This window comes from Lasiosphaeria miniovina, assembly GCF_030549165.1.
Source record: "Lasiosphaeria miniovina strain SMH2392-1A chromosome Unknown B0T26scaffold_4, whole genome shotgun sequence".
Lineage (NCBI taxonomy): Eukaryota > Fungi > Ascomycota > Sordariomycetes > Sordariales > Lasiosphaeriaceae > Lasiosphaeria > Lasiosphaeria miniovina.
Window position 1 is genome coordinate 3342956 of NW_026848223.1, and position 13838 is coordinate 3356793.

The 13838-nt window shown below is 54.6% G+C and overlaps 4 protein-coding genes across 4 annotated transcripts; 3 read left to right on the forward strand and 1 right to left on the reverse strand.

The window, feature by feature from the left end:
* Window positions 1-461: 461 nt before the first annotated feature.
* B0T26DRAFT_302976 (heterokaryon incompatibility protein-domain-containing protein) lies at window positions 462-3418 on the reverse strand. Its single transcript, XM_060434271.1, has one exon. The coding sequence runs from the start codon at window positions 3287-3289 to the stop codon at window positions 599-601; it is 2691 nt and encodes an 896-aa protein (XP_060296525.1). The 5' UTR covers window positions 3290-3418; the 3' UTR covers window positions 462-598.
* Window positions 3419-5584: 2166 nt separating this feature from the next.
* Window positions 5585-6215, forward strand: B0T26DRAFT_710724 (uncharacterized protein). The gene is made up of 2 exons (XM_060441992.1): window positions 5585-5929; window positions 5988-6215. Exons 1-2 carry the CDS (start codon window positions 5630-5632, stop codon window positions 6012-6014), a joined length of 327 nt encoding a protein of 108 aa, XP_060296526.1. The 5' UTR covers window positions 5585-5629; the 3' UTR covers window positions 6015-6215.
* Window positions 6216-6426: 211 nt separating this feature from the next.
* On the forward strand, window positions 6427-8959 carry B0T26DRAFT_676004 (kinase-like domain-containing protein; the record flags this gene model as incomplete). Its single annotated transcript, XM_060439915.1, has 4 exons — window positions 6427-6477; window positions 6553-7596; window positions 7703-8554; window positions 8630-8959. The coding sequence occupies 4 exons, from the start codon at window positions 6427-6429 to the stop codon at window positions 8957-8959; spliced, it is 2277 nt and encodes a 758-aa protein (XP_060296527.1).
* A 2999-nt stretch (window positions 8960-11958) lies between these two features.
* On the forward strand, window positions 11959-12673 carry B0T26DRAFT_710726 (uncharacterized protein). The gene is made up of 2 exons (XM_060441993.1): window positions 11959-12485; window positions 12559-12673. The coding sequence occupies exon 1, from the start codon at window positions 12058-12060 to the stop codon at window positions 12277-12279; it is 222 nt and encodes a 73-aa protein (XP_060296528.1). The 5' UTR covers window positions 11959-12057; the 3' UTR covers window positions 12280-12485; window positions 12559-12673.
* Window positions 12674-13838: the final 1165 nt, after the last annotated feature.

Consider the following 13838-nt stretch of genomic DNA (forward strand, 5'->3'; position numbering starts at 1 on the left):
CCTACAAATCCCTGGATATTTATCGCCAACGGTACCTGAGATTTGATAGGTCAAAGTTATCAGCCAAGCAAATCCCTCACGGTTGATGCTGTCTAACTGCCTAGGTGCGTTTCTATTCTGCTTTGCCAATAGCGACGGCAGCTGCCCAGGTAGCCAGTTAGGCATTGGTCTTAATGCTGGCGGATCCCTTGCCGCTGCACTTGACACCCTCGAGTCTGCCGTCAGCGAGTCGGTTCGCGTCTTCTTTTGCGGCGGCGACTCGTCGCCGCGGCCCTCGCCGTTGGCAACAGATCGACTGAGAGGTTCCTTGACCTCGTCGGCGTAGCGGCCAGTAGCGAGCAGGCGGCGCGAGCGGTCGACATGCGCCCGGCGCGGACGCACCCACTCGATAAATGGAAGCCCCTTCTCCTCGGCTTCGGCTCGGCTGTAGCTCGCGTCCCACCCCTTGACGAAGTCTGCCGGGCCTAGCCAACACGTCAGGCGCAGCGGCGCCTGCGTGTGGTCCGCCACGGCGCCCGTCGCCGCCGCCGCCGCCGCCCCCGCACCCACGGCATCTGCTCACCCTGCTCCCAAAGTTGGCCCTCGTGAAGAAAAGACCTCATGCCAAGATCACGGGCTCAAACGGAATATCCCCATCGGCCAACTCGCCAAACATGATGCCTTCGATATGGCAAGCGCCAACCAGCCTATATACCGACTGCTTTCCTTTAAGAAGAATATCAAGAGTACTGGTACCCATCAAAGTCTCGAGGGTCTGGCGGAATACGAAGGGGTTTTCGGCGCCCGCGACGACGGCGAGACGGTCGCCCGGTTCCGTGAACGCCGGCACCAGCCCAAAGTAGCCGCCCTCGGTGAGGCAAAACCGCTTCCCAATGGCCCACTGGAGCAACGTGAGGATCCTGAGCCGGTACGTCAAGAACGCCATCCAGTGCACCTGGAAGCGAAGTCTATCCCCACCCATGTTGTGTCGTAAGCTAGAAATGTCATCTCTCATGACCTTGGCATCTTTTTCCAGCTGCACTGTTCCGTCGTCCCCCTGCTGCTCCTTGAGCAGCACGGTGCGCCAGAGGAGCTTCTCCCCGCCGCTGTCGTTCGGGTATCGAGAGGAACAAGACGCGCGCTCGGCCATGTCCAGGCCCATGTCGATCCCGGACAGGAACGACGTCATGGCGTTGGCCAGCGAAGCGCGGTCTGCCGGGGCCGCGGGCGGTTCCCAGACGGGCGATACGGCGTGGATCGTGTCTATGAGCCCGACCGACCCGAAGAACAAAAGCTCGGGGTGGCCGGGGACGGTTTGGATCAGCTGTCTCGCGACGGAGATGTCGTCCGTGGCGCAGGAATAACGTCCGGCGGGCACCGTGAGATTAGCCGTGGAGAAATGGCTCAGAGCAAGGTTTGACTTTGTCCAGTCGGGTGCCCAACTCGGCAGTTGGGAGCCGGCTTCGAGAAAGGGTGAGGGCTGATGCCTGTAATGGCCAATTCCCGCAAGGTCGAGCGTCTCCATGAACCCTTCATGGAGGAGAGTGAAGCGGGCTGCGTCTGCTAACACGGCGGCGGCAACCTTGGTGTAGTCGATGGAGACGGTCTGTCGGGCCTGCCGGGTCGAAAGGCCCAGAAGCCCGTAGACCCTGTCCCGGGGGTCTGTAGATGCAAACATGCCGCATCTCCTGACGACCTCATAAAACAAAAGGCCTCGAACATGCGGCGATCTCGAGCTCGAGACAAGAGTATCGCGGTTTTCACGCACCCAGACTCGGATGGCGTTCAGGGAGACTACGTTCTGCAGCGCCGCTCTTGCCGCGGTGGCCAGCCGCTCTGGGCTGCCTGGCCCATTGATCAGGCCTTCGAAGACGGCGCCTCTTTGGTTGAAAATCGACACAACTTCTTCAAAGGCTTCCCACGAGACCTCCGTATCACCCAGTCTCAGGGTCAGAATTTTGGCAAACGCCGCCTCTTGGACGATCCAGACGCGAGAGAACCACTCGTTGGTCAGCAGGAGAACAACGTCGAGCCACCTCCGGTTGCGGCGCCCGCGAAATAGTGCGGGAACACTCTTGCGCAGCTCTCGAAGCGGCCCAGGAAGTGAGATGGTCGCCAAGGGGTTGGAGCCCCTGGTGGACGGGCCGAGCCAGCCGAGCACGGCGTCAGCTGCGCGGTAGATGCGCCCCATGCCCATGACCTGCCAGCTCTTCTCGTCGGTGTCTGCCTGGTTGATGCAGACGGCATCCACCCAGAGCAGCCGAGGCGAATCCCTGTGTCTGAGACAGGCCAACATGGTGTACAGGGAACCAGAGACCACAGACCGCTGTCCGTCGAGGAGTATCGGCTGGGGCGGGCTGTCCGGGTCCCAGCGGTAGGAAACGGCCTCGAACCGCGGGGCTCTGCCGATCTGGCACACGACCAGCGTCGCCTGCACGGGGGCCAGCAAGCCTCCCGGCAGCAGCTTCAAGAGGCGGACCTCGAACTTCTTCCTGTCGAGGCGCTGGTACCCGAACGCCGCGACGCTAGGATACGACGCCCAAAGCACCAGCCGATGGGCTCTGCGCTCCGCTGTCTCGGACAGGCGAGATATGAACGCCAGGGGCCGGCCGAACATGATGCGCCACGACGCGGCGAGCATGCCCGGGTGCAGCTGGCCGAGCATGGGGGCGGCGAAAACGGCTGCCGCGCAGAACTGGACGACGGCAACAGAACCGACGACCCAGGTAACGCGGTCCCAGTCGCTGAACACGCGAGGAAAGATGCGCACGACCCTGGGCGCCGTGTACACGCAGGCCAGCTGGTACGCTGTGAGGACGACGCGGTCGGTGCGTTCCAGCCAAAACGTGTCCTCGTTGAGCTCTGGGCCCGGTATTAATACGGCTATGGCCGCTGCTGCTGCTGGTGCCGTCGGGAGCCTGGCCCTGGGGACCATGGCCAGCAGCGTGGGGACGGTGGACGAGGCGGCGATCCAGATGGCCATAGCCCAGTTAAACGCTCCGACACTGGTCAGCCGGCGGCCTGCGGCGACAGCGAAGGGCACGCTCGTCATCAAGACTCGCCACGGCTGGCCGACAAAATGGGTGCCGATACCGGCCAGGCCCAAGAGAACGCTCGGGTACAAGTCGGGGTCGCAGAAAATCGCAAACAGTCCGTCGGCGAGGAGAACTAGCGTCCAGGTCGACGTGGCTGTTATCAGTTTGATGGTCAGGTTCAGTGGCGCTGGCACTGCGAGTCCCAGTACGTCTTCCGCGTCCAGCTCCGAGTCGGACCACGAGTCTGAGTCTATGGCGGAAGGTATTGAAGACATTGTGAGATCATCGAATTAGGCGAGTCAAAATTTTGATTAAGGCTCAAATTCCGACGTTTCCGCCTTGTTCGCTTTGGAGCACCGTGGTCAAGTGAGGGAGCGTGTACGTGTACATCTGAGATGAGGAGGCTAGATTGGGTTGAGCTATCAGGGCAAGGTACCTACGTACCTATTTTACTGGATGGATGGTCACGTGCAGCTGTGAAGGCAGCATCTTCGAGACTAAGCTGCCCACCACCGTTCACGGCTGCGAGTTGGCTTCTTTCCATGCTGTAGACTCGATGCACGCTCTAAAAATCCTCGAGTCACTGACATGGGTTTATCTCGACCTGAACATGTCTCCTTTGGCGAGCCTCTGGAAGGTTGCGGCGAGCTTCAGCAATCGACTTCCAAAATCTACTTATTTTAAAGGGAAAAAAAGGTCCGAAGTTAAACGTAAGTGATAGGCTACCCGGAACCATGGAGTTAAGGGTTTGTTCAATATTTACCTCGCAGACAAAATTCTCAACCTCTCTTCTGTACAATTCTTGCTCCCCGTGTATTTTCCTTATCAGCTAGTAACTTCAACGACATTGTGTCGTGAGCTACCGCTCCACCAGCTAGACAAAACGGAGACCTGCTGCCTAGAGGTCTGGGCAACAGTACATATATATGCTGTAGGCTGGAGGCTGTAGTAGGCTGTAGGCTACCCCAGCACACCTTGTATCATGGGCCTAGCCTGGCAGCGGCTATATGTCTCGTCTAGGCCTAGCAGCGGCTATATGTCTCGTCTAAACCTCTAATCCCTTAATGAATGTCGGCGTAGAACTTTCTGAGACGCGAAAGGCCTAACTGGGTAGGTAATTGTATTTCCGAAAAGAGTATGCTTTCCTTTGCGAGCACTCTGTTCTTTTCCTATATCACGCCAATATCAGTTTAGAGATAGCACTTCCCGGTAGTCCGGCAGTGAAGTCCATCTCCCACAAAACCACCAAAACAGACACAAGGCGAGTCAAAGGCTAGCCTCAAAGATAGAAACTAGTTATACAGGTAGTCAAGATATCGAATAAAAGCATAAAAGCTTGATAAAGAGAAGAAGAGAAGAAGAGAAGAAGAGAAGAAGAGAAGAAGAGAAAATGTAATCTGTTTTAATTAGGGGCGTGTCCCCCTTTTAGTTGTGTTTAAAGAACCCTCCTTTCCTTGGCCACTCAACCTCTTGTCAGCAGTAGAACAAGAATGTCGAACCCCGGCTACGTACCTACCTAAGGTACCTAGTAAATACGAACCATGGGCCGAATAGTAAACCTATCAGGCCTTCGTAATTAAGACCCAAAAGGCCTCCACGTAGACGCGTCTGGGTTGGGAAAGGCGGAAAGTGAAGGTGTGGATGCTTTGCCTGGCTGCGGAAGCCAGAACTGGCAGGAGTACGATCATCCTTATAGTGGCGATTGATGATCTATCATTGTTAGGGGTGCATTGTGGCACTGGAAGTTGCTTGTGCTCGCGACTTACGACACAGGCTCGCTACCCGCGTCCCGAATGTCGCCACCGTGCTAGCACATTCTCATTAGTGTCTACCCAGGGAGCCAATAGTTTATGATAATGGTAATCATCACAGCGTTGGATTCGTGTCCATTTTTACTTTGCGTCAAACTCTTTTACTCTTTGCTCCGGAGCTTTGCTATTGGGTGAGGGCTATTTGTAATGAGACCTCTTTGTAATTGGAACCAGGTGGTTGCCTCTATTACCTCTGGCAATAATTAGGCATCGTTTTAGACTGATTTGTAACTTTCCAAGGACAACTCGCAAAGCAACCTGTCTAATGTCTTACGGCTCAATGGCATTAATTCGCATTGATTATGCTTCTTTGTGCTGCTGCCTAATATCCACGCGCTCTGATGTATTGCCCGTTAATATTTTCCCTTCCTCCTATGTGGTCCACGCCCCACCTCGCATTATTGAAAAGATCAATCCATTGGTAATAGCCGTTGCCACGGCACTTCCCTTCAACCGGGCAGCACACGACCCCGTGCCACTCACCAATTGGCCATTGGTTCAGCAGTCGGAGGCTTTCATCGGCTGTCAACTTCCAAAAAAAGCCATGGAGGGGCAGTGCTCACCCAGGAGTGCATTTCGCTCATGCATGCGTGGCTCGATTGGATCAAACCCCCCCCCATCTCACCGACAAGAGGGTGCCGATGACGAACAGTAAGGGAGGGAGGGAAGGGGCCGAATAGAGCGTCTCGCCGAGTATTAATACTAGGGCCCGCCGGCTGTACTGCCCTCTCCCTCACTGCTGCGTCGACATCGAGAAGAGGGGCTTTTAGATATAGGGACTTGTTTCTTGACAAAGCCTCAAAGATGCATATCTGTCCCATCTCCTGGCCGTTTCTGCGGCACGACAGACAGCAGCACAAAGCGGAGCCTCGTCAGCATTACCGAAGACGACCAAAACCCCCAGCTACAGAAATTGTCAGCACTCAGCAGACAGCTCCGATTCATGCGACACGTGGAATATGGGAGACTGACCAAATACCAGCTGTGCGGGTCAAAGCGGGCGACATGTTTGAAGTACTGAGAAGCACGTTCGGCAAGGGCACATTCGAGGTGGAACTGAACGAAGACGTCTACACCATCACAGCACCGCGTCGGCTCACAGAGGCATGTGGCGAGTTCTCAAAAAGAAATGATGCGGAATGCCGCTAACGATTTCGTGCAGTGGGAGAAGAGGAAATTTTGGGGGTGACCACACACAATTGAGGAGACAAAATCGCCCTGGGCGGATTCGGAGACGGCCTCTTGGGGGTTGAGGAGATTTCTTGCGTCGCGTGTAACACACCTTAGCTCGATAGCCAATCTCGCGCACATCCGCCCCCCCTCCAGAACCGGGGTAGGCGTCTCTGCTGGATAGGCTCCCCACCCAGATTGCGCCCCGAAGTGAGAAAAGAGTGAAGTGGAAATGGAAAAGCCTTGCGAGGGGCCTCGTAGGTTTATTCAAGAGACAGTTATTCATATGTACATATACTACTAGCTAAATAAACCATCTCAGTCTTCCAATTTCCTTGATTACGTGCACCCAAGCTTCAATCAATAAACCCCACGGCCATCAATACTAAGAAAATCTGCCAAGATCGAACGGCCTAGCAGCCTAGCAAAACATGAAGGCTCTAGGCAGAAAAGCCCGGCGCATATGGCGCAGACTCAACAGGGTGAGGAAAGGAAGCCTGGTCCGAGATCGGCCTCGATCTAGAACTAACAACTATGCTTAATTATTGTCTGAATAGTCATCCCCAGCCAGCCAGACTCAGCCCCGGAACTCGACTGAATCGAATATATGCCTGTCTGTTCAACCCGCGCCGGACGCAATCCGCGGCAATATCATTGGGGGGGCCGAAGGGGTCCCTGGCGAGAAGTCGCTCAAGAACTGCGACGACGGGAGCAACCACCTCTACCTCACCTCGGACGAAACCCAACCTATTCACGCCAGGACCAACGCTGACCAGGGTACCTCGGTTCTCCATGCCGGCGAGCTGTTTTCCGGCGACGAGACGCGCCCGCTGGCCAACAAGAAGGAGGTGAAGGAGGGCGTCGTAGACCACCATAAGGTCACGGCGAGAGAGAGCCTAAAGAAAATGGAGGCCGCCTTGCGAAACGCTCGCGAAGTTCCCTTCAATGAAACCGTGACGAAGTACTTCATCCCGCTCTCCACTTTGAAGAGCATTTTGTCGTACGATGCAATCAAAGCAGTCCTTCCCGCCATAACGGACGAATCTAGAGTGCCGACGAACACGCTCGGGACCCTGGCCAATAGAATCTTGAGCCTAACTCAAGAGGGTTCATCGGGGCTTCCATCGTTCTACAATGTCTTTGCCGTTCTTGTCTTGATCGGAAAGGCAGAGACTATTGTGGATTTCATGGACGAGGAGATCTCAGACGATAAGCTTCCACTGATGAAGCTAGACACGGGTCCCAAGGGCCCCTATCGCCTGGGTCTCAGCCCAGACGGGACGCCAGTTCATCTCTTTGTGCAATGGGTGGACCGCCTTGTTGAGAATTTCGAGGACAGGCAGTGGGAAACGCAAGCTCCGTACTTCTCCATAGAAACCCAGAACGACTCCGAAGTTCCCCACTATGAACTCTCAATACGGATACCCCTTCCGTTTCACATCATCAAGGAGGCGGATGGCAACACGAACAAGATCAAGCTCGGTGGAGGCGCTAACCAGGCTGACTTGATTTCCGGCGAGTCGAGAGAGGCAATGTCGGGAGGTTACGGAGTGGTTAAGAAGGTGACAATCAACCCGCAACATCACAGCATGAGAGTGCGGGTAAGAGTCCCCTCATACCTTGCTTATCTCCCATTCACTTGACTACCTATCCGGATAGTTCACTTCGGCTTCAAGTGGCAACTAATCGATTTTATCAACGAGGCAGGATGGACCCGACAACCCGCGCATCGCCATCAAGCAGCTATACTCGACCGACAGAAAGGCTTTTAAGAACGAGGTCGCGGTACTCACGAGGCTTAACGAGTGCAAGGACCCTCACCTCGTGAAGCTCATCTTCACTATGGAAATCCTCCACAGCAGCCCCGAGACAGAGCTGACGCGCGCTTTCTATCTCGTCTTTCCGCTCGCGGACAAGAACCTACGACGGTACTGGCACAGCACAGTTTCCACCTCCAAACACGCCCAGTGGGTTTGCCGACAGTGTCTAGGGGTCGCACGTGCACTTTCGAAGCTCCACGATCTTCACGAGATGAAAAGCCACGGCAAGACGGCCGAGGCCGACAGCGCCCAAGCCCAAGAAAAGAAGACCGGAGGCGGTGATCCGTACTACGGGATCCACGGCGACATCAAGCCAGCTAACTTGCTGTGGTTCAAAGAGTGGGATAGAGACACGAGCGTCGCAGATGTCATGGAATCTATGGGCGTCCTCCAGCTGGCAGACTTTGGCATTACTAGGATCCACCACACGGACTCGCGATCCAACGCGGACCTGACCAAGGCCACCAAGACGTATGCGCCACCAGAAGTCGAGTGGGCGGGCGACTCTTGCTCCCGATCGTTTGACATCTGGAGCCTAGGCTGTGTGTTCCTCGAGTTCATCTGCTGGCTGGTCTTCGCCGATGGCAGCAACAAGCCCGACCCAGTCGATACCTTCCGCGAGGCCCGGAATCTCGATCGAAAGAACAAGAGCGTCGAGGGCGCTATCCAGGACACGTTCTACCATGTCGTCAAGGGCGAGAAGAATACCCGCTTCGAAGTTAACCCAGCCGTCGAGGATGTAAGTAAGCCTGCCATATTTTGATATGTCTAGGTAATTAGGCAGCACAGCTAACAACAAGCCCGAGAGCCACAGCTAATCAAGGAGGTGAAATCGCACCCAGCGTATTCCGACTTCATCAGGGACTTCCTGCAATTGATCCTGTACGAGATGCTTGTCATCGAGGACGTAAAGGGATCCATCCCTGTGAAAACTACGACCACTGGCAACAAGCGCATCGACTCCTTCAAGCTCACATCCAGGCTTACCGCTATTCTTGGCAAGGGCGACTCGAACAGCGAGTATTTTGTCAAGTCAAGCCCACGGTCACAAAGGCCCGACGGGAAGCTGCCTCGGGCTGTCACCCTCCCCCAAACAGCCAAGAGCTTGATACAGGTCAAAAGACAGTCCATGGGCCGCACGTAATCCATGGACAGCAAGGCGCAAGGAGCAGGAGCCGCGGCGGACTTCAAAGCTGAACATGGTGGAGATTAACTAGGAGCAATGATTGTTTATTTTGCACTACCAAGTATAGAACCAAATTTAACCACCGATAAATAGGTGCTCTCCCACCGCTTGAGATAGAGCTTTCATATGCGAGGTGCACTGTTACTAGGAAAACATCATTTGTCAGAAACCAGATGTATGCAAAAGCAGCCCAGAGGGTATTCGCAGTGTGTGTATTGATTGATGTATGGAAGAAGAAAAGGCCTGCGCCCGCAGGGCAGGGAGCTAGCCATGTTGACCCTATAAAAAAGCAGTCGAATTTAGGCACCCTGTACGGGCCCTGCCCGAGCCCTGGCTCCCTAGATCATGCCGAAAATGGTATAGTCTTTCTGATATTATTGATTATTACTTGAAGAATCTAAACTATCTGCCCGCAGGCGAAAGTCTATGGGTGGGATAAGCTCGTGGCGCATGGACCATTATGTGGTCCAAGCTAGCCAGGCTTGGCCTGTGCCAAGCACATTTCACCCTCGCCCCCGCAGTGCTACGCGCGATGCCCAGACACCCTACTAATACGTGCCGCCGGGAACCTCGTAGTGAGTGTATACACCAGGACGAGAACGCAAGTACTCAATCTCCTCCTAAACTAATGTTAGTCTTGATGGTTCCGGAGGGCGGAGAAGGAGCTTTCGGGTTCTGGCACGAGCCTCTGTCAACTTCCGCACTCCCCACAAGATGACTTTGTCGTTCGAATACTTTCATTGGTCAGATTAGCAAAAGGAAAACCGCGCAACTGGTACTCAGGGAGCTTGGTGCTCTGCCACGATTTACTCTTACCTCGAGCTCAAATGCTTGCTGGCTTCCATAGATTTCCACCAGATATACCAGCAGTAGACGCGTATCGAGGTACGCTAGGCGGAACGGGAGAGCTTGCTTCTTCATTTTCGGAGCTAATCAAGTTGCCGCGATGGTTTGTCTCGAAGTGTCTAGGGCCAACAAAGTTGTCGGGAATCTGCCTTGCGGGCTGGGAGGAAAGTGCCCACCACCGCAGTCGATACGCCTTATGTAGGTAGCTAGTCGACATTTCCCTACAGAGCCTCAACTCTCAACTCACCGTTCGATTGTGCGAATTAGACCAAAAAGGAGGGCAATGGAGATGGTGTGTACCGGGCGTCGTCGTTACACAATAAGAATATCAGGTCATTTTTTCTGTCTGGGCGCACGCTACGACAGGCAGGCTGCGATAATAATCAAGGTTGCGCCCACGTCCAATTGGACACTATCATGCACGCGCATGCTAGACATGCGTCAAGCTTGACAGATATGCAGCATATGCATTTTTGCCTAATATTGGGCTAGAGCCTTGCTCGGCCATGCTCATTACCTCGCTTGAAGACATGAAAACGTCATGTCCCGCGACAAAAACCGTCAGAGAGAACGGGATCAGAACCCCTGCAAGTGCAACTAAACATTCCGCCCCCCCGACCAGTTCAAGTTGTCCTCAAATTCTTGCCATGGATCTTGCATGGAAGACTGCCGCTTGGGACCGGACCGGCAAGCAATCCAAGCCGCCCTTGTTTTACTACGACGGAAGACCGACATCAGTTGTGCAGATCCGCCAGATGCGCGGACGGCCGCCGGCGCATTTTGATAGGGCGATGCACTCGACCAAACTCACTGCTGAAAAAGAGTGGAATGACTGGCTGGATGCTGTAAGTGGCGATTCACACACCTGCAGTGTCTGCGGGCGTCGCGAGACGGAAAAATTACGGAGAAGGGAAGAGGAGGCGAAGAAAGGGGTTGCTCCAACGCAAAATGCTGACCCCCGGACAGATCCCCAACCCCGATTCTACAGACATCGAAGCATCTCTCAGCCTGATGTAAGTGGTGGTCACAGGACAAGACTGAGTTGGTACTACCATGGTACCATGGCTCAATGATGCCAGATCAATTAACACGCACACCGTCAGCATATGCCCCCGCCAGCCAGACTTAATTCACGGCGGAAAAAAGCTCCGAAACCCATCAAACCTCAAGTATCTCCCGTTCCCCAGCGAAGGCGTCTTCAGACGTGTCGTCGACAAGCTGCACACACACCAAGCCATCCAGGTCATCATCAACCGCGGATGGCCCGCCATATTCAAGAGCGAAGAACTCTCGGGGCCGCACCGCAAAACATGTACTCGTTCCTGGTTCTCCTACCCTCAACCACGACTGTCCATTGACACACCTGCAATGCCAACCCTTGCTAACCGCCATGTCAGTCTACAACCTACGCACGACCAATTCACTCGACGGAGACATGGCGCTGTCGCTGACCGTGATCCCCTCGCCCACCTCCCCCTCGTCAAACCCATTCATCTACGCCATATTCTTCGGCTGCACGCCACAGCAAACACACACGGTGCTCGAGCGGCTCGCGTACGCCGAGCACGGCGCGTGCCAGCCGTTCATGCTGATCAACGCGTTCCTGCAGATGGAGAAGGTGGCGCGGTTCGAGCAGGTCGAGCGGCAGGCCGACGCCGTCGCGGCGCTGGTCAAGAACTTCCAGCTCGGCGTCGTTGCCACTGCCGAGAAGAAGACATCGGCTGGCCCGGGCGCCCACGACGACGACCCACGCGACCTCGTCGGCATGGGCGCCGACGTCGCGCTGCTGCGCAACAGCCTCGTCAGCTGGGCTGGCGAGATGGAGCGCCTGCGGCAGCTAGTCGCGTATTCGTCTGCGTCTTTGACATCGAGCGGCGGCGTCGGCGGCGGTGGCGGCGGCTTGACGTTGTTTCCTGCTATGGTGAACAACGACCCGGGCCTGCCGCTGCTCGACGCCGGACAGTACCTCTTGCGCATGGTCGACGAGTACGGCGCCGCCGTGCGCAAGTGCGACGGGCTCGTGCAGCTCGTGACTATGACGTTCCAGATGGTGAGAGACTGCTTGATTATCTACCTCCTTTGTCGCATTCTATTTCCATTCAAGGCTGTTGCCCACGCACACTCCTCAGGGGTTATGGCAGGAGGGAGCAAGAGTGTGTGCTGCCAATTGGACCCTTGAAGTATACTTAAGAGGAGACGAAACAAACTGAATGTTCGCTGATACTTCCGGCTACTTGCGCGCAAAAAAAAAGGAAACATCCAGCATCGCGCGCCGCGAAAACAACAAGATGAAGGCACTCGCCTTTCTAACCATGATCTTCCTGCCAGCAACCTTTGTCGCGGTAAACCCCCACGACAAGTCTCCCCAGTCGAGTCTTTGTGTTTCTAACTCCTTATTTACTTCCCCCCTGAGCGTGCAACCCCTTTGCTGACTCCCTCTCTCACACCAGACCTTTATGTCGATGGGGATGTTCAACTGGAACCCCCAGGATGGCGAGGCGGTCTTCTCTCCGCTGTGGTACGCATACTTTGCTGCGGCTGTGCCGCTGACGGGGCTCGTGTTTGGGCTTTATTTCTGCTGGACGCCGGTCACGAATGTTCTGTTTCGCAGAGCTTCGAAACTGTCGCGCCATGTCGTCTAGCCAATGTCGATCGAGGAGTTAGCGGTGTCACATTCATTATTCCTTCCCCCCAGGGCGAGACATAATTACCAGTGTCAATTGTTTACATTGCTGGCTGGCCGTTGTCTCGGCAACCACACCCCCGGCCATTTGGATAGGCCAGTACGGCCCGGTGCAAATGATTTGTTCGAGTTTTAACGTGTCGGGTAGACAATTTACACAGTCTGACTGCCTTGTTCAAATGATGCTCTCGATAATTACTGGCTGACATTCGGCCGATCGCCAAGCTGTGGCACTTAGCCCATCGATCTCGTATTTGGTAGCGATCGGCTATTGATCAACGTTTGATCAGGTTAGGCCTCAAAAGAGGCCACGCCACCCAAATTAACAATTTGAAGACTGCCAATTACTGAAAAGTTATCATACTGCAATAACTGGATTTGCGCATGTCTATGCAGATATGATTGATTGCTGGTTTCATGTAAATCTGCTTTCCTCAGCTCAGTCTGGGCCCGCGGACACAATGTATTTGTACCGGCGTCTCGTCCGTCTGCAATATCTCTCTCCGAATTCTTTCGTGAATTAGGTATTCCAGATCGGCAGGACTAGTTATCTATCTCCCTCTTCTCAGTCTTCACAAGGCCGACCTTCTTAGTCTTCTCGTCATGTCCACGCTGGGCCACGAAGAATCGACCGAGGGCTCTGCATCCACTGCCAGTCTGACCCAGCAACACTCCGCCGAAACCACTATCATTGCAGCAACCACCAGGATTCACGCCGCTCCTGTGAGCGAGGCTCAAATGTTCCAAGTCTTGCGAGCCGCTTTCGAAGAGGGAGATTTCGAAGTTGAGCTCTATGACGACGTCTACATCATTACGACGCCGCGGAAGTTGACAGAGGTATGTGCTCTCGAGTTAACACGACTGAACAGAGGCAGAGACACTGGTGTTGACGTTTGCATAGGAGGAGTTGAAAAACATCCGTGCTTGAATGATATTTGGAGGCGAAGGAGGGGGAGACGAAGAAAGGGGGGACGAAGGAAGGGGAGACGAAGGAAGGGGTGACCAAGGAAGGGGTGACCAAGGAAGGGGGACTGAGGATAGGGAGATGAAGAGAGGGGAGAAGGACGGAGATAAATAGTTTCGGCCTATCTTAGAAACTATTAGAGATATGTTCTTCAACCTCACGGGCCAAGCCCCTGAGTTCCTGCGCTAATTTGCAAGCCCTCAAGCTAAATTGTTTTCCAAATTCTTGAACATCGTCTTTTTGTGCCCAGTATAGCAGTGAAAATGGATGAACAAGTAGCTGGGCTACTAATTAAACCAAGACGATATCCTGAAGGGAAAACCCAGACAGATCCAGACCTTCCC